This window comes from Garra rufa, chromosome 6, assembly GCF_049309525.1.
Source record: "Garra rufa chromosome 6, GarRuf1.0, whole genome shotgun sequence".
Taxonomy (NCBI): domain Eukaryota; kingdom Metazoa; phylum Chordata; class Actinopteri; order Cypriniformes; family Cyprinidae; genus Garra; species Garra rufa.
In genome coordinates this window covers 43801114-43824452 of record NC_133366.1, presented here as the reverse complement: position 1 = coordinate 43824452, position 23339 = coordinate 43801114, and the positions used below count along the sequence as shown (strand labels likewise).

Sequence of the window (23339 nt, the reverse complement as noted above, 5' to 3'; positions counted from 1 at the left end):
CACAGGTATATTTGTAGCAATAGCCAACAATACATTGTATGGGTCAAAATTATCGATTTTTCTTTTATGTCAAAAATCATTAGAATGTTAATGTTCAATAAGGATATTTTGTAGATTTCTTTACATAAATGTATCAAAACGTAATTTTTGATTAGTAGTATGCAGAGATAATGATAATGCATAAATAAAAAAAAAGTACCCTTATGACTAGTTTTGTGGTCCAGTGGCGCATATAGTTGAGTATCGTCAGCATAACAATGGAAGACTAGTTTCCATTGTTATGCTGACAATACTCTATATATGTAACCACATTATTATTATTCTCATATATTACCAATGCACAACATGTTGAAAACCGTAGAGGGCCTGGGCCAGACCCTTGTGGCACTCCATACTTTACTGTTTGAGATGATTCCCTATTAAAATAGACAAAGTGGTAGAGATCGGACAGGTGGTATCTAAATCTTAAAGCCTACCTGTATAGTTTTGTAATCGACCTATGAGTATGTCATGATCTATAGTATTGAAAGCAGCACTAAGATCTAGTAAAAAAAAGGCAGAAGCAAGTCATTTGTAATTTTAAGTGCAGTTTCTATGATGTGGCCTGAAACCCCAGAAATTCTGACTGAAATTAGATATTTATTTTTCATAGATATCATGACCAACCAATTCTCAATAACTGCTTGACAACTGGTCGTTAATATATGTGACCCTGGACCACAAAACCAGTCATAAGTGTAAATTTGTCAAAATTAAGATTATTACGTCATCTGAAAGCTGAGTAAATAAGCTTTCCATTGATATATAGTTTGTTAAAATAGGACAATGTTTGGCAGAGATACGACTATTTGAAAACCTGGAATCTGAGGGTGGAAAAAAAATCTAAATATTGAGAAAACTGCCTTAAAAGTTGTCCAAAAGAAGTTCTTAGCAATGCACATGACTAATCAAAAATCAAGTTGTTATATATTTATGGTAGAAAATTTACAAAATATCTTCATGGAACATGATCTTTACTTAATATGCTAATGATTTTTGGCATAAAAGAAAAATCGATAATTTTGACCCATACAATGTATTTTTGGCTATTGCTACAAATATACCCGTGCTACTTAAGACTGGTTTTGTGGTCCAGGGTCACATATTGAAACATGAACCAGGTTTGAGTTACACTTTTGTCATGGTTACCATACCTCAAGATGTTGTTTAGATGGTTTTTGTTGAAAATTTTAGTGAATTTCATTTTATTTCCGTGCCTTTCCGGGTCTAGAAGTCACATGGTTGAAAACCACTGGCCAGTAAAGGTAATTTTGTGTAAAAGTAAAAAATTCTCACTTATTTTCTCGCTATGTTAAGTTGCGAGTTGTTTTTTTTAAGCAATTTCGTTAAGATACTTAGAACTGTAATGCCGTCAACACCTTCTTGCAAGTACTTTCACTTTGAATGTGCTTGAGAAATAACTATAAATAACTACTAAATACATATGTGACCACAAACCAGTCAATTATTAGGACAATATTTGGCCAAGATACAACTATTTGCAAATCTGGAATCTTGAGGGTGCAAAAATATTTAAACACTGAGAAAATCACCTTTAAATGAAATTCCTAGCGATGCATATTACTAATCAAAAATTAAGTTTTTGATATATTTATGGTAGAAACTTTACAAAATATCTTCATGGAACATGATCTTTACTTAATATGCTAATGATTTTTGACAAAAGAAAAATCGATAATTTTGACCCATGCAATGTATTTTTGGCTATTGCTACAAATATACCAGTGCTACTTAAGACCACATTATTATAATGTCTGTGAACCACTTAGAATCAAACATTTTTTGGTATAAATTATTGCATTTAATTGATCAGTTCTTACAATAGCACAAGCTTACCAAGAGAACAAAATATGTGTTCTAGGAAGACTATAAGCCCATCTGCATGCAGTTTTAAAAACATGTTTTAGCGGTAATTTGTATAACAACAAAAAATAATTCCAGATACAAAAAAAACAACTTTGGCTTGGTAGTAACTTTGACACAGGTGTCTTTAAAACAAAATCCTATAAAAAAAAAAAAAACATCTATGCAGTGATTTCACAGTAAATTTAAATTGGTCATTTTAACATTCACTAAGACAATAACAACTGATTGCTTTAACTAGAGCTGAACTCAACCTCTTTTTATTACATTAATTGTCAATAACACGAGGGGAATCCTGCCAGTGAAAGCTCTAGACACAAAACACAGTGATGCCCAACGACAAACTGATCAGGGTGATTCTTTTTCCAAGATGATGATAATGATGATGTGACCAAAACCAGCTGCTGTTCATCTATGATAAAGTCTCAAGATCCATCATGGATGCAGCTTTTCTCCGTTGTGATATCACACTCAGCTAAACAGAGAGAAACAAAAAAAAAGTAAGGAAGCATTCTGTGCACCCTCAATCCAGCGGCTACAGAGTGTGATAGTAGGGTTTTGTCAGTAAAAATCCCATTCAATTTCTCTAGAAACTGTTTTTTAACGCTAAAATTTTAAAGACAGACCTGTGTGTTACAAGGTTATTAAAGGGTTAGTAGTACAACCAAAAATGAACATTCTGTCAATAATTACTCACCCTCATATTGTACAAAATAAGACCTTTGTTTATCTTCAGAACACAAATTAAGATATTTTAATGAAATCTGAGCTTTCTGACTCATAGACAGCAATGCAACTGAAATGTTTAAGGCCCAAAAAGGCAGTAAAGACATTGTTAAACGACGCATGCAGAAATTGTTAATTAAAGTTGTTATTTTTGTGCATCGTTGCACACAAAAAGTATTCTCATAGCTTCATAAAATTACGGTTGAATGTCCTTACTACCTTTCTGGGCCTTGAACATTTGAGTTGTGTTGCTGTCTATAGAGGGTCATGAAAGCTCTCGGATTTCATCAAAAATATCTTAATTTGTGTTCCAAAGATGAAGGTCTTACAGGTTTGGAACGACAGGAGGGTGAGTAATTCATGAAAGAATTTTCATTTTTGGCTGAACTATCCCTTTAAATTAACAGTAAATGCTGTCAGTCTGAAAAATGTATTTATGTTGACCTTTGTGTTCTTGTGTAGTTTTTAAATACGTTCGTAGTTTTAAACTAAAATCTGTAATGTGATTACCCTTGTAGCCATTTGGTTTGGTTCATGACTTACAACTCTAAAATGAACACTTTTTAAAAATCCCAATAGGAAAAATACTTCCAGAACAAAGTCTATTGAAAAAAGTGTTCGCCACAGTTGCATTCAGTAGGCAGGAAGTTTGTACATATCCAGTATGGTGCCTATACCTGTTGTGATGCACTGGCTGCACGTTGCTCTGCCTGAGTAAGACGTCTCTGTAGTCGCACGTTCTTCTCCTGCTGCTCTGAAACCTGCCTCTCATACTACGGTGAAAATGATTTAACATGACTTTCTGATAACCCACCAGAAATTCAATCACTTACAGCACACAATAACTCCCTGGTTCGAAAAACAAATGTCCATGTACAGACCTCCAGTATCTTCTGATGATCAGCTTCCATCTGGATCTCCAGTTCCTGAACGCGCTGTTTTTGTCTGTTCAGCTCTGACCTGCAAAGATCATAGTCATTTTAACAAGATCTTTTTACAAGGTGTTATATAAGTCTCAGGGGTCCTCAGAATATGTCTGTGAGGTTTCAACTCAAAATACCCCACAGATCATTGTTTATATATCATTTTGAAAATGCCTATTTTGAATGGAAGCAGAAACACGCTGTTTTCATGCATGTCTCCTTAAATGCAAAAGAGCTGCTGCTTCCCTCCCCCTTTTCCTGAATAGGGCTTTGCCTTTACAGCTCGTTTCTCATATACTCTTCCAAAAAAAAAAACATCTGTTTGGTTTTGATTATCATGTCTAGCACACTGAAATCATTCACATCCATTTAACTGCAGGATGAGTTACAGACCAAAGTTTAATACTTAGTGGTTCAGATCACTAACCCTAAATGTAAGTAACAGTAAGTGATTCTTGCCTTAGTAAACAACACTTCTGCAAGATCTGTGCGTGTCAAGTGTGTGTGAACGTTCACCTGAGGCTGCTGAGTTTTTGCTGGAAAGCCTGTGTGAGGTTCTTGGCCTCGTCTTTGTAGCGGCTGATGGTTTTCTGTTGAGCGAGCAGCAGTCTGCTCAAACCAGCGCTAGAGTTCTTACTGCTCTCCTCCATCTCTCTCAGCCTGGACTCCAAACCCTGCTCCTTCACACAAAGCTCCTGCTGCATCGAAGACACCTACACATGCAAAAAGATGCCTGTTAAAGACATATTCTAAACTTCTAATGCTTCTGTTTTCGCCTCCAAAGTCCATTTATAAAAAGTCCATTCCATCAAACATGGTTAACGGAAACTCAACCGCACCCAAGTTTACGTGCATCAAGCAATCATGTTTGAGATTTAATTTTCCATATTTAAAGAAAACAAAAAATATAGCTGTAAGCAGTAGGGGGGCAAGCAAGGCAGTAAGCATTAGAACAACTATAGCCATTTTAATTCATGATTTTAGTTAAAATGGGTGAAAATTTTAAATATATCCACTAGTAATATGATTATCACTTTTGACCAATAGGTGTTGCTGTCAAAACGATGTGGTGTATTCAGTGTGAGGTGACAATGCTTTGCAGAGATACAGTCATTTTGGCATCATGGCTCAAATTTGTTGCAGTGCTATCAGCAAATGGTTTCTTCTCTCGAAACAAAATCCATAACTTTGTCAGCAAAGTCTGAAGATGATCTAAATCGATTTTTGTGAAAAATCTGACAAACGGTCTAGGACGAGTCAAAAAAAGTATGTTTGCAACAAATCAAAATGGAGTACAGGGAATTTCATTGTTAATGGTTAATGAATGGGTTATTACTTTTGACCAATAGGTGGCGCTGTTACCACATTGATGTGGTGTGGTCAATGTGAGATGACAATGGCACACACAAAGTTTAGTGTCAATATGTCAAAACTTTGCTGGAATTATGCCAAACTGAGTCTGAGGCTGTATCTCTGCAAATTCATTGACATGTTAAACCATAACCATTTGGTATATCACCACAAAATCCATAACTTTCTGCCAGCATTGTCTGAAATTGATCTGAGCCAAATTTGGTGAAAATCAGACCATCGGCCTGATCAGACCAATCAGTCTAGGAGTTGACCCAAGGAACTTGTCTTATGCAATCAAATGTTATTAGCATTTTTGGAAATGTCATTATTAATGATTAATAAATGGTTTATTGCTTTTGACCAATTTTTAACCAAACTGATGTGGTGTGGTCAGTGAGAGGTGACAATGGCACATACAAAGTTTGGTGTCAATATGTCAAAGCTTTACAAAGACACAGTCTAGCATGATTCCAGCAAATTTGTTACATATATCGATAAAAATCCATAACTTTCTGCCAGCATGGTCTGAAATTCTGATTTTCACCAAATTTGGTGAAAATCAGACCATTAGTCTAGGAGGAGTTAGAAAAAGTAGGGGGTTTTTAACATAAAGCGGCATGACCCAAGGATTTCATTGCTATAGGCTAATATATTCAAAAGTTATTAGCATTTTTGCAAATTTCAAATATAGCACTTAATGACAAAATTCAAAATGGCCGACAAAGTTTGAAATATGGTTCAACTCAACATGCTCCACTGAATCTAAAGTGACCAATCTTTTGATTTTTGGCCAAATTATTCAGAAGTGATTAGCAAAAATTGCCATTTTTCACATCTCCTATACTGTTATAATACATAACAAATCTCAATACACAAAACCGTTGCGGAGATATAGGCTCACATTCATTTTTGTGTGCTCTTCGTAGACTTCATTCACATGTTATTTGAGAATGGTTTGACTAATCAACTTAAATTCCATAACTTTTTGCTAGCATGGTCTGAAAATGATCTGAGTCAATTTCTGACAAACCGTCTAGGATGAGTTCGAAAAAGTAGGTTCTGATAGACTTTCCTCTATCAGTGTGCCAATTTTCATAACTTTCCTTCAAGCGGTTCTATGGGTGGCCATAGGCTCAAGAGCGGAAGAAATGGAAGAAGAATAATAATAAAAAAATCGAAGCGATACTTCGGTGCTAATAATGACTTCTTTAGTCAGTCTTCAACATGTGTTCACAAGAATACCACGACACGTGTGTGTGGTGCTGCTGACTCAGGAGCCGGCGTTGTGTTGTGTAAAGGCGGCCGTACACGTTGCGATTTTTTTGGTTATCGGAGGTAATCGTCTCTTCTCGTATGGTCGGGGCTCGTATGGTGTGTGTGAAATTACGAGACGAGCAGAGTGCCTTACGAGCACTTCCCGACCTCACGATCATTTTTAAACATGTCAAAAAACTTCGGGAGCTGTCGGATGGAAGGCGTGACGTGTGTGCTGTTGAAATGGCCAATCAGAAGCTAAAGAAAAGACAACCACAGAAGATGAACATGACAGCGCCACGGTGACTTGGACTGTCGAGAAAGAGGATTATAAACTAAATATAAATCAATTTTGGCAAGAACAGCGAGCGCTATATGATGTATTGATCGGTGATCGATCAACTATTGTTTGCTACAGCTATTGCTAGCTATAGAGGTGGCCAAAAAGCCCCCTCGACGTGCGTAATACTACGTTAAAACATACATTACAATGCTGTACAGTGCTGTAGCGTTGCAGTTTCAATGTCTTTAATGCATAGCACTGCTGTAGAGGTGAAGTTTTGTCAAGTTTGCAACGAGTTTACACACGCAAGGGTGATCAGACGGTTCCTGCATTTGTAGCAAAGTGTCACGGCTCATATTTTTTATGCAGTTATGAGATAGACAGAGAGCCGTTGTATTTAACAGTACATACACAGTATATTATACACAGCCTTCCCCTCAGAATGTGATTGCCTCGGAAATCAGCAGGTTTTAAAATCGTGCCGTGTACCACTGCGTCCGTCCGAATTCGCACCGTGTACGGCCGCCTTAACATGAGTAAATTAATCACATTTTTTGAGTGAACTATCACTTTAAGAGTGAAGAACAGCCTAGTAAGACTGTATATAAGAATGCAGTCATTTATAACCTGTTGTTTGGCACGTCTCTGAGCGAGCACACACTCTTTGCGCAGTGCTTCCATGTCTCTGTGCATTTGCTGGTTCTCTTGCTGCAGCGTGAGTCTCTCCTCACTGATGGCCGTACTCTCCTCTCTTGCACTCGTCAGTGCTGACTGCAGCCTCCGCACCTCCTCCTGACAGCGCGACAGCTCCTCCGAATACCTACGCAAGCACAGGGGAAGCATTAAGATACTATAGATGCACCGTTGCATTTGCTCTCAGTCTAGTTCATGAGCCTCTGTGTGTGCGTGTGTATTCTCACTCCATTTCCGTCTTCTTCATCTTAGTTTTAGTGCTGTTGAGTGTGAGCTGCATTTCATCCTTCAGTCGTTCAGCATTTAAACATCTCTGATGGAGAGCCTCCATCTTCCTCATCTCAGGCTCTCCAACACGGCCCTCTTTATAGACCTACAACACAAACAGAATAAAATCATACAATTTTTTCAAGGAAGCCTTCAAGGAAGTTTTTTGATCAAAAATTCAATAAACTGTTATAACAACCTTTCTTTCTTTGAACATAAAACATTTTGAAGAATGTTGGTAACTAAACAGTTAATAGTGTCATTGATTTCCATAGTATTTCCATACTGCCAATGGAAGTCAATGGCTACTGTCAAATGTTTGGTTACCAACATTCTTCAAAATATCTTACTTTGTGTTCAACAGAAGAAAGAAACTCTTAAAGTTTTTGAACAACATGATGGTGAGCAAATGATGACAGAATTTAATTATTTTGGATGAACTATCAATTTAAATGTGATATTATCACAGCAACATACAGCCTTAGTGCATTTAATTATAAGTGAGTAAAATTTTGCATTTATTTTCACCTTCTCCAGCTCCTCTTCCACAGCTTGTCTCTCTCGATGGGCTCTTTCAATCTGTGTTTCTTTATCGGCACATTCCTACACACACACAACCATAGGAGATATGTTGATATGCACTGGTGACAGTTGTAGCTATACGCATCTGTACATATGCTGATAAATGTGTCACCAGTTGCAGGGCAGAAAGCTCCTCAGCCATGCGATGAATCTGAACATTACACTGCTTACGGACACTCTCAACCTATAAAAGGAGGAAAAGAAAACATTCAGGATTATGAGTCACAAAGAGAGATGCAAATAATAAAACTGTGATCACAGATTACCTGAATGTCAAAATGCTAAAATTAGATACATGGATTTGACTGTGCCATAACCATGCTGTGCCAGTGCTAACAGTCAGGCTATTTTTGGCTGTCGAACTCTACAGGGTTGAGGGAAGTACATTTGCTTTTAATCTTTAATGCTGTGTCATTACATGGGAAGAAAAATGTTGATTTGGTTACAGAAGTGCAAGCCGAAATTCAAAGACTTGCCAAAAAGAGACACCAGCAGTGCTCAAAAACTGCAGACTTCAACTTTCAACTTCTTCTTTGTCTCCCTTTGAAAGTTCAAGAACATTGGCAGTGATCACCTCTTTCCTGGTGCGCATGGCAGCATCCTGGATCAGCTGCTTCATGGCATCTTTCATCTTCTCCAGCTCTTCTGCTCTCTGTTTCTCCCTCAGCTGAGCCTAGAGTAACACAGCAAACTTACATTTTAGATTATGTGAAGTCAGGTATGTATAGAAGAGTGCTGGGCTCGTGTGGTGTGTTTATTTGGAGCGTGACCTGTTCTCTCTGTAGCGAGGCTTCCTCAGCCAGCTGGATGGAGTTGCGGAGGCGACTGAGGGCTTCGAATTTCTCCTCTTCCAGAGAGGCGCATCGACCCTGCAGTTCTCCCACTTGCCTTTCCCACTCTGTCTGCTTCCGGCGCACTGACTCAGAGTCCTGCGTTGCAGTTTTAAGTCTGAAAAAAAAAAAAAAATTAACACATCCATATTTTCAATAAAATGTAAAAAAAAAGGAAACAATCTACATAAACTATATAAACAAAAGAAACAAAGTCACATTATTATTAGGGCCGGGACTCGATTAAAAAATTTAATCTAATTAATTAGAGGCTTTGTAATTAATTAATCGAAATTAATCGCATTTTAATCGCATGTAAATATTTGACCTGAGAACAGTGAGAATTAAGATTTTTACATGGATTTTTAGTATACCATTGAAAAATGACTGAATACATAAGCTTAAGCAACAAAATATTGTTTATTTTTGTTCAACCAAGTCCAACAGACCAGTGCAATATTGCCATTAAGTGTAGCAAGAGGCACGTTCTTTAACGAGTCTTTCATGCCGAGAACTCTGCTCTTGTGTTTGCTTAATTATGCATTTAAACGTTAATGACCAAACCTATCATTATAAATGTTGCTGCACATGGAATATAACGCGGATAACATTTAAAAAATAGTTTTTATCAGGTTACACACTGATTATTTATCACTCAAACCCCTTTCTCTACCTGTCCGTTGGTCGCGTATATCCTCCATGTTTGTAGTTTTTTAACACTTTTTATGCGTGTTTGTAGTTCTAATAGAATCCTCGTTCACGGCGCAGTGTGTTGCGGGAAATATTAGCAGTTAAGAGAGTGCATTGATCGTTAAGTAGTAGACCATCCGGGAATCTTTGGAATACTTTTTAAACATACTACGATTTGGGACATACAATACTATTTAATTAGGACGGACGCAGCTTCTTTTGTATAAGTTCTTTGGCTTGTCTGAACGCTAGTTTGTGCTCCAGTATAATCGGTCCGCCGAATCCAATCCAGTGAGAAACGTTCCGCGGTGCAAAACTTAGTGCGATTAAAATGCGTTAAAAAAAATTTAACGCGTTATTTTTGTGTAATTAATTAATCTAAATTAACGCGTTAAAGTCCCGGCCCTAATTATTATATATTTGTATGTTCATTACTAAAAATGATGTGCAAAGGAAGTGTACTATACTATAGTGTACTATACATTACTATTGTTTACTATAGTAATGTGTGCAAAGGAAGATTATTTTTTTCTATACTCCCTTCTGAAATGTTTTTTTTTTCCTAATACCTTTTCTTTTTTGGAGGCTGAGTCATATGTACAGTACTGTTCAAAAGTCTGGGGTGGATTTACATTTTTTTTTACATTTATGCTCATCAAGGCTGCATTTATTTGGTCATACTATATAAAATACAGTAAAATCAGTAATATAATAATGTAACTGTACATAAATACAGTAGTATAATATTGTAAAATATTACAATTCAAATGAGCTGTTTTTTATTTTAACATACCTTAAAAATAAGTTTATACGTGTGAAGGCAAAGCTAAATTTTCAGCAGCCAGTAATCCATTCATCAGTGTCACATGATCCTTCAGAAATCAATCTATTATGCTGACTTGAATCTCAGGAAACATGTATTATTATTATTATTACTAATATTATTAATATTATTGCTGTTGTTGAAAATGATTATGCTCCGTATTTTTGTGTAAATCGTGATGTTTTTTTTCAGAGGAAAGCACGCGCATACGTTGTGGTACTCTCCAAAATGGGGCTAGGATAATGCGGAGGAGAAGATTTGTCAAATAAAGTTGTTAGTTTAATTTTTTTTTTGCGCACAAAAAAGTATTCTCATAGCTTCATAAAATTATGGTTGAACCACTGATGTCACACAGACTATTTTGTCGATGTTTCTGGCACCTTTCTGGACCTCGAACTTGGTAGGACCCTTGCTTTCTATGAATGGTCAGAAAGCTCTCAGATTTAATCAAAAATATCTCAATTTGTGTCCTGAAGACGAACAAAGGTCTTACCGCTTTGGAACGACATGAGGGTGAGTAATTAATGGCAGAATCTTCATTTTTGGGTGAACTATCCCTTTAATTTGAAACAGAAATCGTTTGTCTTCACCTTACTTTTTGATTATTTGTTTTGCATCCTTGTTGAATTTAAGTAATTCCTTTGTTTAAAAAAAAAATCGTATCGACTTCAAAATGAAACTTCACCTGGCCTCTAGCTGCTTTAGTGCGGCCTGTAGTTGCTGTAGTCTCCGATCAGATGCTTCTTCTCGTCCCTGAGCTTCTGCTGCATCCTCTTCCTGCACCATTACACAGACACGACATTAGAAAACATTAGGGACAATAATAGCAACATTAACAGTGTATGCAAGCTGTCTGTCTCTCACCCTCCTCTGCATCTGATCCTGGACATTCTGCAGGAGTCTGGTCATCTCCTCCACTTTAGTCGCAGAAGATCTCTGCTCAAGCTTTGCTTGCCTGAAATACACACATAAAGCTGATCTTTTTAGTACTTTCAAAAATGTTATCTTTCTGCTACTTTTTATTGATGAAATAGTAGAGAGAGGACAGGAACTTATAGGGAAATAGAATCAAATTGCACCAATATTTTAAAATCAGAGAGATTTAGAGGTCTTCTGGAGTAAATGTGACCACACAAAAATGTTGAGCAACACACTGAGCTGACTGAACTATAAACATATGAGTCAAACAGAACTTGAGTCAAGGTTAAGTCATAAAGAGTTGGCCATCTGGAACACTACCTGAGTTGGCTGCGTAACTCCTCCAGCTCACTGCTCTGTTCTGCCACCGTCTTCAGAAACTGCTGATTGGTCTGAGTGTGACAGGACAGACATGAACGCCGGTCGGGCATAACGCCAAACACACACACACTTCAAAGAAATTCGCAAAGGATAAAGGATGAAGGATAGGACGAAGGGTTTTTAAAGGTCGAGAAGGGATAGGTGTGAAAAAGGTGGGTGTGTGAGAGCTACACTGCTCATTAAATATTCACAAATAGAGTAGTATTTCTCTCCACAACCAACACACACACACATAAGGCTGAACTATGACCAACACTCACTCAAACAGGTGGCGTTCAGACTAGTGTGAGAAAAAAGCGTGACTAAGACAGTACAAGGATTAGGTCTTTAAAACCATTACATAACAACTCACCATACATACCACTGGTATCACTAATAAAACCTTTCATAAACATGTAAAAATTATATTTTATATACTTTTTTGGTAAAGGGGGCTTGATTTTATTCACTTAGATCTGACTAGATCATGAAACATGGCCAATGATATATGAGGGATAAGGAAAAGGCATTATCATAAAATAAAGAGGGTTTATTTATCAAATAAATGCATAGATAGAAAATAAATATTGTAATGATTTAATTACGTGAGAGCAAAGAGACTGCAATGTGAGATATGAGAAAGTGTATAAAAAAAAAAGTTTTTTGAACAGGAAGATTATTAACATTTATAAAGAAGTATTTTCTGCTCACCAAGCCTGCATGTATTTGATCCAAAATACAACAAAATATTGTAAAATATTTTTACTATTTAAAATAACTCCTTTCTTTTTTAATATATTATAAATTTGTAATTTATTCATGTGCTGAAAAAGCTACATTTTCAGCATCATTACTCCACTCTTCAGTGTCACATGATCCTTCAGAATCAATTCTAATATGCTGTTTAAGAAAATGTATTATTATTTTTAATGTTTAAAACAGTTGAGTAAATTTTTTCAGGATTCTTTGATGAATAGAAAAATCCAAAAATCAGCATTTATCTGAAATAAAAAGCTTTTGTAACATGGAGTCAGTGTAATTTTTTTTTAAATGAAATGATATAAATTTTGTTTAGCAAGGATGCTTTAAATTGATTAAGTGATGATAAAGACATTTATAATGTTACAAAAGATTTCTATTTCAGACATACGCAGTTCTCCTGAGCTTTCCATTCATCAAAGAAACCTGAAAAACTATACTCTGTTCTGTTCTGCTGTTTTGAACAAATGATTTTTGAGCAGCAAATCAGAATATTAGCATGATTTCTGAAGGATCATGTGACTGGAGTAATGATGCTAAAAGCTTTGAAATCACAGGAATAAATTACATATTCAAATAGGAAACAGTTATCTTAAACAGTAAAAATATTTCACAATTTTACTGTTTTTGCTGTCCTTTGGATCAAATAAATGCAGGCTTGGTGAGTGTATTTCAAAGGTGGAAAAAAAGACAACATTTTGTAAAAAATCATGAAAGATTATTTCATTGGAATAAATCCGATAAAACCAATGAAACGTGCAGGGGAAATTACAGTAGATTTCGATTTTAACCAGTATTGTTTGCATATTGAAAGAGGAAGTCTTACTGATTCCAGCTTCTGATTGGTCAGGAGGAGCTTCTGGGCGTGTTGCTGAACCTGCGCCAGCTGATTCTACAACAGCACAGTGATTATCAGTGAGAGCACAGACAAACCATTTCAATAATTAATGAATGTGTATTATAATAAGCTTCAAGCCGCAATTAGGCCAATTTTTTTTTTTTACAGCCAACAGCTAATATTGAATTTATATATTCAAATAATTCAGCCCGGCATGCCTTCTGGTTTATGTATAATATTAGGAAAGTGCTGGGGGTCTGTTTGTTCTGTTAACTGTGCCTGTATGTAGTTTAACACTGCTCTCTAGTGTTCAACCATCATATTACATATTCTAGAGATGAATTAGAAAATTAGGATAGTTAACCAAAAAATGAAAATAGTTATAAATGAATTACCCTCAAGTCGTTCCAAACCCATAAGACCTTTGTTCCTCTTTAGAAGACAAATTAAGATATCTTTGATGAAATCCAAGAGCTTTCTAACCCTCCACAGACAGCAAGAGTCCTTTCACGTTTTAAGGCCCAGAAAGGCAACAAGAACATCGACAGATAATCATGTAGTATGTGACATCAGCGATTCCACCATAATTCTATGAAGGTACAAGAATACTTTTTGTGGAATTGTTGAATAAAGTCGTTTTTTTGTTTTGTTTTTTTTTTGCACACAAAAATTCTTGTAGCTTTATGAAATTTGCCACTATTTTGTCAATGTTATTGGTACCTTTCTGGGCCTTGACATACAATGACATACATAGACATACATAGTGGTGTCTATAAGGGTCAGAAAGCTCATTAAAATATCTTAATTTGTGTTCTGAAGATGAATAAAGGTCTTATGTGTTTAGAATGATATGACTAATTAATTTTTTTGTTGAACTATCTTGTTATAGAGGATACTGAACTGGTATTCAGAAACCAAATACACTAAATTGCCAAAGGTACTGGGACAACCCCTTCTAATTTAGTAATTTCCAAGAGTACAAATCTTAATGTTTAAGCATATAATGATATTCTAAGGGATTGTGTGCATCTAATTTTATAGCAACAGTTTTGATAGGACCCTTTTCTATTCTAACATGACAATGCCTCTGTGTATAAGGCAATGTTCAAAACGAAATGATTAATTCAGTCAGTGTGGAAGAACTTGACTGGTCTGCACTAAGCAAAGTCCTAATCCCAGTTGAACACCTCTGGCGTGACTTTAAATGCAGACCTTGGGCTAAAAACTCATTACCAAACACCAATGAGTTGCACATACACTATATAGACAAAAGTATTGGGACACCCCCTTCTTTAGATCAGAAAAAGGCACTTCCAAAACTCTGGCAACAAAGATGGAAAAAATTAATGTATTTATAAATTGTATTTCCATCTCTGTTGCAACCATTTTGATATGTGACCCTGGACCACAAAACCAGTCTTAAGTCGCTTGGATATGTTTGTAGCAATAGCCAAAAATACATTGCATGGGTCAAAATTTTTGATTTTTCTTTTATGCCAAAAATCATTAGGAAATTAAGTAAAAGTTCATGTTCCATGAAGATGTTTTGTAAAATTCCTACTGTAAACATATCAAAATGTAATTTTTGATTTGTAATATGCATTGTTAAGAACCTAATTTGGACAACTTTAAAGGTGATTTTCTCAGTCTTTTTGATTTTTTTGCATCCTCAGATTTCTGATTTCAAATAGATGCATCTCAGCCAAATATTGTCCTATCCTAACAAACCATACATCAATAGAAAACGTATTTATTGAGCTTCCATATGATGTATAAATCTCAGTTTTGTCAAATTTAACCTTATGACTGGTTTTGTGGTCCAGGGTCACATATGTCAAAAATGACTGTATCCATAGTTACAAGTCATTGGTGTTTGGTGATGAGTTTTTGGCCAAAAGTCTGCATTTAAAGTCACACCAGAGACCAGTCAAGTTCTTCCACACTGACTGAATCAATCATTTTTTTTTAACCTTGCCTTATACACAGAGGCATTGTCATGTTAGAATAAAAATGGATCCTGTCAAAGCTGTTGCTATCAAATTAGAAGAACACAATCCCCTAGCCTAGAATATAATTATATGCTTAAACATTAGGATTTATATCCATGGAAATTTCTACAATAGTAAAACCTGTTCATTAGAATGGGGGTGTCCCAATACTTTTGGCAATATAGTGTATGAGTATGCACAGTAAATATGTACTAAATCTGAGTTTAAAAAGAAACCCATGACCTCCTAAATGCATTATAAACTGACTGAACCTGAACATGTGAAAGTGTTAGTATGTAAACACTCTAACCTGCACTTGCTGTCGTTCAGCTGCATGTATTTGTCCGTCACTCATGGAGCTCTGGTATTGCGTCTGAAGTCGATCCAACTCCTGTGAAGCTGTCTGCCACATCTGAAGGGCCTGTTCTTTCTCCTGAAGACACAAACATGGATCAAATTGAAGGTGAACATATTATGATTGTGGCCTAAACTCAAAATACCACTGCTATCTGAAATGTAATGTTAATGTAGTCTTAAAAAGCAATGTTAATTGAACTTGATTGATATATTTATACTGTAGCTCAGCTTGTAGGGCATTTAATTATAAAGCTAGCAATGGCAAGGTCATGGGATTTATTGGTAGAGAATACACGTATCTTGTACTTTTAAGATGTTTTGAAAAGCATAAAGGTTAAACAGAATAAGTTACAGAGGAAAAATTTAATGTTTATTGAGCTTTGCTTAATTATAGTAATACACTAAATGCAAGAGTTTTTTTTTCCTCTTTAGCAATTAAATGTTTTGGGTATGACTCAGTATGCTTTCAATTTTAATTCTGACGCAAATTGACTTATGTTTTTATAAAAAACAAAATGTAAAATGTCTGTGAACACTCCTGAGTGTTAATGCAAATTAACTGCTGAATTTAAATGAATTCATTAAAATTGACAGTTTGCAAAAACTGATTTGCATGAATGAATCATATTCCCAGATCTATCTCCCCTTTTTGCTAATGAGTTTAAAACCAGAGATGCTATTAAAATATTTTAGTCTTAATGGTCTCATTCTTTTTGCAAAACAAGGAGTGGAAAACTAGCACATAGTTTGACAATATTGCTGATTTTATCACTATTAAACATCTTATATATTCTAATATATAACAAATACATATAATTATAATACAATAATATAATACAATGAGAGACAGAGAAATGTCTCACTGGATGTTTCATTCACAGCTAATTATTTTATTCTCAGTTAATTAGGAAATTAGAAATGTGAATATGAATTGGAAAGTCCACAAACTCAAAAATAAGTCACTTGAGACTTGACTTGCACTGATGCGTTCTCTAGAGAGGTTTAGATGTGATTTGCAACATAACATTCTGGTGAACTGCTTCCTAAATGAGGGCAAAGATGCGCAATGTCGTGGCTGAAAGTGGAACGCTTGATGAGTGATGCACTAATATCTCATTACTCCGTAATGTCAAGTGTTGATATGTAATCCTCAGGAACACCTGAAGCGTACTCCACGCTGATTAAAACCCATTTCCACTGCACAACACGACCTGCACCGTCTCATCATGTATTAACTAAGAACGAAACTTTAAAGCAGGAATAATCCCCCGATCACCTCTCCACCCCTTGCACATGCCAGAAGAGAGTCAGAATACAGGGCCAGGAAAGTGCCTGTGGGTTTGTGGTGGCACAGACAGACTCTGGATATTCACCTCCACGGCACACTTGACCTGCTCCTCCAGATTGCTAATGGCGATCGCGTCTGCTGTCGCGTCTCCTCCTGTTCCAGTGGACAAAGACTGCAACTGCTTTTCAATAGACAACCTCTGCTCTGCATGAAGCCTGCAAATAAAAATTAATACACAGTTAATGCAAAAGGTCAACCTTTGTAAACCTTTGGGAATTATCTGCATACACGCTTTAATTTGTTCTGAAATATTAAGTGACTTTCATCACTTTGAGGTCATAGTAATAGACCAGCAGGAGCACATAATTAAATGTAATCAATATCAGAAGAAAGCAGATACTTTAAAAAGCATGGTTTATAGGTTTTTGTATCATTTTAACATTTATATTATATTTTATAATTGTTATATTTTATACATTTATTTTTTATATACATTTTTTTATACATTATATTATATTATATATATATAATTATATTTTATTATTATTTTATATACTACATATTTAGAAATTATAATATATTATATTTTATATATACACTTCCAGTCAAAGGTTTTTGAACAGCTAGGCTTAAAAAAAAAAAAAACAGTCTGTTCTGCTCACCAAGCCTGGATTTATTTGATTCAAAGTACAGCAAACAAAGCAACATTTTGAAATATTTTTACTATTTCAAATAAGTGTTTTCTATTTGAATATATTTTAAAATGTAATTTATTCCTGTGATTTCAAAGCTGAATTTTTAGCACCATTACTAGTAACATGATCCTTCAAAAATAAATCCAATATTCAGATTTGCTGCTAAAAAAAACTCTTATTATTATTATTATTATTATTATGTTGAAAACAGCTGAGCAAAATTCGTTCAGGATTCTTCGAACAATAGAAAAAACATTATTGAACACTTTTGATCAATTTAAAGCATCCTTGCTAAATAAAAATATTAATTTCTATAATTTCTTTCCCCAAAACAAACAAAACAACAACAACAAAAAAACTGATTCAAAGCTTTTGAATGGTATAATATATAATGTTACAAAAGCTTTTTATTTCAGATAAATGCGGATCTTTGGAACTTTCTATTCATCAAAGAATCCTGGAGAAAAATTGACTCAAACGTTTTAAATATTGATGACAATAATAATAAAAAATGTTTGACACTGAAGACTGGAGTAATGATGCTGAAAATTGTGCTTTGATCACAGAAATAAATTATTAAAGGAGAACTCCGGTGTGATTTTGACCTAAAGTGTATTGAATCATGATACCGAGTGTAAACGTACCTTGCATATCTCATCTCGTCTTGTCCACTGCTGTCCGAAATCTGGGGTCAGTTAGCCGATGCTCACAACAGCTTGTCAATGAAAGTCAATCGGGCATCGAAGGAGCCATGTAAATAAATCACTGTTTTACGCCATTTACGAGGCACAAAGTAGCTCCACACTTCATTGGTAGACTTCCAAGGGCCCTGACATTTAAAACGAGACATTGAGAACTTAGAAAAAGCACCGGTAGTTTATTTACAAGTAGATTTATACTGACAGTAACCGCAAGAAGTTTAGCGGCCGCCGCCATCTTAAATGTAGTCACGATAAGTCGAGTACCAAGGAATTTATCAGCTTATCAACGTATCAGGTTGTAGTTTCCTTGGCGCTCGACTTATCGTGACTACATTTAAGATGGCGGCGGCCGCTAAACTTCTTGCGGTTACTGTCTGTATAAATCTACTTGTAAATAAACTACCGGTGCTTTTTCTAAGTTCTCAATGTCTCGTTTTAAATGTCAGGGCCCTTGGAAGTCTACCAATGAAGTGTGGAGCTACTTTGTGCCTCGTAAATGGCGTAAAACAGTGATTTATTTACATGGCTCCTTCGATGCCCGATTGACTTTCATTGACAAGCTGTTGTGAGCATCGGCTAACTGACCCCAGATTTCGGACAGCAGTGGACAAGACGAGATGAGATATGCAAGGTACGTTTACACTCGGTATCATGATTCAATACACTTTAGGTCAAAATCACACCGGAGTTCTCCTTTAAAATATTTAAAAAGAAATCATTTATTTTAAATAGCAAGAATATTTCAAAATGTTACTGTTTTTGCTGTACTTTGGATGAAATAAATGCAGGCTTGGTGAGCAAAAAACGACTTAAAAATATTAAAAATCTTACTGTTCAAAAATGTTTGACTGGTAGTGTACATACACATAGTTGTTTTCCCCTTTTTTATATACATATAAACATTGCTGGCTCTATTATGTTTAATTGCTTCAATTCAAATTTTGTGTTCTTTTATTATACAATACTGACAATTAGATCATGGTGGGGATGCAAAAGTTTTTCTAAATTGGGGTGCGAAACGTTCTCCCACAAATGAAGTGAATTTACATTAAAGGTGGGCTGTGGGTGGTTTGGCTTGTTACCGAAACCACCTCATCTTGCGGCGCAGAAGCTGTTAGCACTGACTGACTCTGATAATAAATCAGTGACTGAATGGAGAAATCAGCAGGAGATCCATTCGAAAGCTCTTACCGCTCGTTTTCCTTAACCACCTGCTCCAGGCTTGCTCTGACGTCCGTCATCTGCCTCTGAGTGTTTGACAGGGAGAAACAAGTGTCTGAGTGAGTGAGTGGTAGGAGGAGGATGATGATTGAGAGAAAATGTACTCTTAAATGGCAAACTTATTATGGGACAAATTCACTTGACGTGGGACTAAACTGCAATTTAAAGCTGACAGCATGAAATCCCGTCAAACCCTGACAGTCGTAAAACCTTGCTGTAATGTGAGCATTTATGCTGTCTAAGCATTTGTGTCAGGTAGTATAGTGTAAGCCTTCATGCATTGTATACCTGATAAAACTTGAGCTGCATCTCCATCTGTTGTATGTGTCTGTCATATTCTTCTATTAAAGGAGCCATTAGACTGAAAATACACACCAAGGTCAGAAAACAGCATCGTACGACATTTAAGATTACAGTCTATTAAAATTTAGGGTCCCATAATACTGGATTATATAACGGTGCAATAATATAATAATATGTATAATAAAATAACACTATGAATACATACTATTATGAATAGATGATCACTTTTCATGTAATAATACATTGGAATAGTGCTTGTTTTTGCAAAAGCTGTCACCACAATAAACGAAGATCAAAGGTAAGAAAAAATTATACAGAACATTCATAACAATGTGAGCAAACATGCCTCAGCAAACCTCTCTTTCAAAATGAGATAATTTACAGTGACATGGTGTTCATGAAAAGAATGTTTTTGTTTTTTTAAATTTTAAATTAAATGCACATTTAAAACAGTAGAGGACTTGAGCTGGAGTCTGCAGTATTAGGTTCGTAATTGGCCATAGAGACTCACCCTCTATCTGAGAGCCAGGGAGCTTCAGATTCCACAACCACATCACCCGTCTAAAAAAAAAAAAGATAGATATGTATACATACATTACAAGTCTTCGAGTCTTTATCCATTTAAGACCTTTTTAAGACCAAGTAAAGAAAATTTAAGCAATAAATTGAATGGGACAGAATACATCAAGATATATTTTATATACATTTTGTCTTGTTTTTTTTTAGTGCAAATGTCTAAATGGCTCTTAAATCATCTACTTAAAAAGTCGTGTTTACAATGAAATCAAAACGGAATGAGTTTATTATTCAAACAAGAACAATATTTGCTAATGGGCTCTGAAAAATCTACTTTATTAAAAGGGAAAACAAGATCTCACACCCTGCTGACAGATATTCGTGCTTGTTTTAAGCATAAACTATTTTTTTTTTCAGTTTACAAACTTTATGTTCAATTCACATCTCAAGTAAATGTACCCAACTGAAAAGAAATGCACTAAAATACATTTTATTTCAGTACACTTCCATAATGCATTTAAAGTGATCTATTTTCACACACTAATTTAGTATCTTTATTTATTTATTTTTTTTATTGAGCGTTATACACTATCTGAAAGCTGAATATATAAGCTTTCCATTGATGTATGGTTTGTTAGGATGGCTGAGATTTGAAAATCTGGAATCTGAGGATTCCAAAAAAAATTAAAATATTACGAAAATTAATAAATATTAAGAAAATTGCCTTTACATTTGTCCAAATTAAGTTCTTAGCAATGCATATTAGTTATATTTACAGTAGAGAATTTCCTAAATATATTTATGGAACATGATCTTTACTTAATATCCTAATGGTTTTTGCCACAAAAGAATGTTTTGTTGGCTATTGCTACAAATTTACCCGTGCTACTTATGACTGGTTTTGTGGTCCAGGCCAGTGTCACAAATATATTTTTAATACAGAGTAGGGCTGTCAAATGATTAATCACATCCGAATTAAAAGTTTGTTTTCACATAATATATGTGTGAGTACTGTGTAAATGTATTATGTATATAAAAATACACACACTTGCGTGTATATATATTTGATGCAAAATGTTATATGTAACTATAATGAGTTTATATGCATATACAATTAAATATAAATATATATAGACAACTATTATTATAATATATACATGGACACATATATATATATATATATATATATACACTACACACACACACACACACACACACACACACACACACACATTATTAATATACTCAGTACTCACACATATATGTGACCCTGGACCACAAAACCAGTCTTAAGTCGCTGGGGTATATTTGTAGCAATAGCCAAAAATACATTGCATGGGTCAAAATTTTATATTTTTCTTTTATGCCAAAAATCATTAGGAAATTAAGTAAAGTTCATGTTCCATGAAGATTTTTTGTAAAATTCCTACTGTAAACATATCAAAACGTAATTTTTGATTTGTAATATGCATTGTTAAGAGCCTAATTTGGACAACTTTAAAGGTGATTTTCTCAGTCTTTTTGATTTTTTTTTGCATCCTCAGATTTCTGATTTCAAATAGATGTATCTCAGTCAAATATTGTCCTATCCTAACAAACCATACATCAATAGAAAGCTTATTTATTGAATAAATCTCAGTTTTGTCAAATTTAACCTTATGACTGGTTTTGTGGTCCAGGGTCACATATTATGTAAAAACAAACTTTTATTTTGGATGTGATTAATCACGATTAATCATTTGACAGCCCCACTACAGAGATAGTATGTAAAAAGCACATACTATATCTGACTACACTTAAAAACAATAAGTGTTAGTGCTAATTAGTGTGTTTATATTACGGTAAATGTACTTAAGTACCAAAATTTGGAAAATGTTCTTATAACTAGTACATTACTAAGATATTTCTAATAAAATCTATTTGATTTAAACTTTAGATTACTATATAAAAGTCTACTAAGACTGAACTACTTTTTAAAGCATTTAATGCACACTTTTAAGAAATACACTAATAAAACTATATTTTTAAAGCATTAGTGATATTTAGTATACTTTTTCAAGCACACTGAAGTACTACTAAAGTAGAAATCTACATTTAATTGGTGTATTTGTAGTGTGTAACTTCTATCATTTTATTTAGCACAACAATAAAATAATGTATTACAAATATACTTGCTTGTATTTAAGTGTTATTTTAGTGCATTCAAGTATACTTCATTTTACCAGATATATGTTGATTTAAGGACGTTTATATCATTTTATACTTAACAAAACATTCTTTATGCACAATAGGAGCATTATGTCATTATCTAGGGGTGGTCTATTACAGAAGTCAACAAATAAAACTGCTATCTAATCATTGACCTGACCTGTGATATTGAGGAAGGAGGAGGAAATTCATCCTGATATCGTCCCAAGACGGAGTTCAGACGGTTCACTGATAAGACACAAAACAAAGTTCAAGTGTTGATTTTTGTAAAATCGGGAATGTATCTACACACAATCGTTTCTTAGATCTAGTGTGTGTGTTTTACCTTGATCTCGAAGAAACTCGACTTCTGTTGTCATTTTTGCATCTGCAACAGCAATAAACTCAGATCAAACGTATCTGCAAAGCATATGCTTTTATATATTAAGTATGTGGCTAGTAGTATACAAAGGGGAACAATTTGTCTTACTGAAGAAGTCAGTTTATACACAGCCAGCACAAATGATCCCTGGAGACTGTCTTTCTGTAGGAATATAGGTTTACCATTGAATTAACTGACTTTATAAAACCATATAATTTATCATTTTGGCCTAATCGAGTTAATTATTAAGGTACCTTATTATTAAGGTAACTTAGATTATTACGAAACTACACATTCTTCAATAGGTTAAATGAAACAGAAGCGAATCTGATGTGTAATGTCAGCAACAGCTTTAGCTTAGGCATCATTGGTATCCAGGTGGAGATTTGCATTGGCTAACTAGCAGGCTAACGGCTACACATATTTCAAAATTCATTACAAACGTGGTAAACACTCTGTCATAAAAATTGAGTTAATCT

At 34.8% G+C, this 23339-nt stretch overlaps 1 protein-coding gene across 1 annotated transcript; it reads right to left on the bottom strand.

Moving 5' to 3' along the window:
- Positions 1 to 1831: 1831 nt before the first annotated feature.
- On the bottom strand, positions 1832 to 23165 carry sclt1 (sodium channel and clathrin linker 1). Its single transcript, XM_073842423.1, has 22 exons — positions 22969 to 23165; positions 22825 to 22866; positions 22660 to 22727; positions 20287 to 20336; positions 19761 to 19833; positions 19443 to 19498; positions 16941 to 17070; positions 15521 to 15643; positions 13211 to 13276; positions 11587 to 11657; positions 11212 to 11302; positions 11033 to 11124; positions 8775 to 8952; positions 8579 to 8677; positions 8117 to 8188; positions 7951 to 8025; positions 7383 to 7528; positions 7090 to 7282; positions 4089 to 4285; positions 3531 to 3609; positions 3327 to 3422; positions 1832 to 2398 (listed from the first exon to the last, which is right to left on the bottom strand). The coding sequence occupies exons 2-22, from the start codon at positions 22856 to 22858 to the stop codon at positions 2336 to 2338; spliced, it is 2052 nt and encodes a 683-aa protein (XP_073698524.1). The 5' UTR covers positions 22859 to 22866; positions 22969 to 23165; the 3' UTR covers positions 1832 to 2335.
- Between the last annotated feature and the right edge of the window lie 174 nt (positions 23166 to 23339).

Excerpts from the sequence above, each read along its gene's own strand:
- sclt1 (XM_073842423.1), bottom strand. The coding sequence starts at position 22,858 with ATGACAACAGAAGTCGAGTTTCTTCGAGATCAAG. Across the intron at positions 7,283-7,382 it reads ATGAAGAAGACGGAAATGGA|GTATTCGGAGGAGCTGTCGC; the intron begins GTGAGAATACAC and ends GTGCTTGCGTAG. Across the intron at positions 4,286-7,089 it reads AGAGACGTGCCAAACAACAG|GTGTCTTCGATGCAGCAGGA; the intron begins GTTATAAATGAC and ends TTGCATGTGTAG.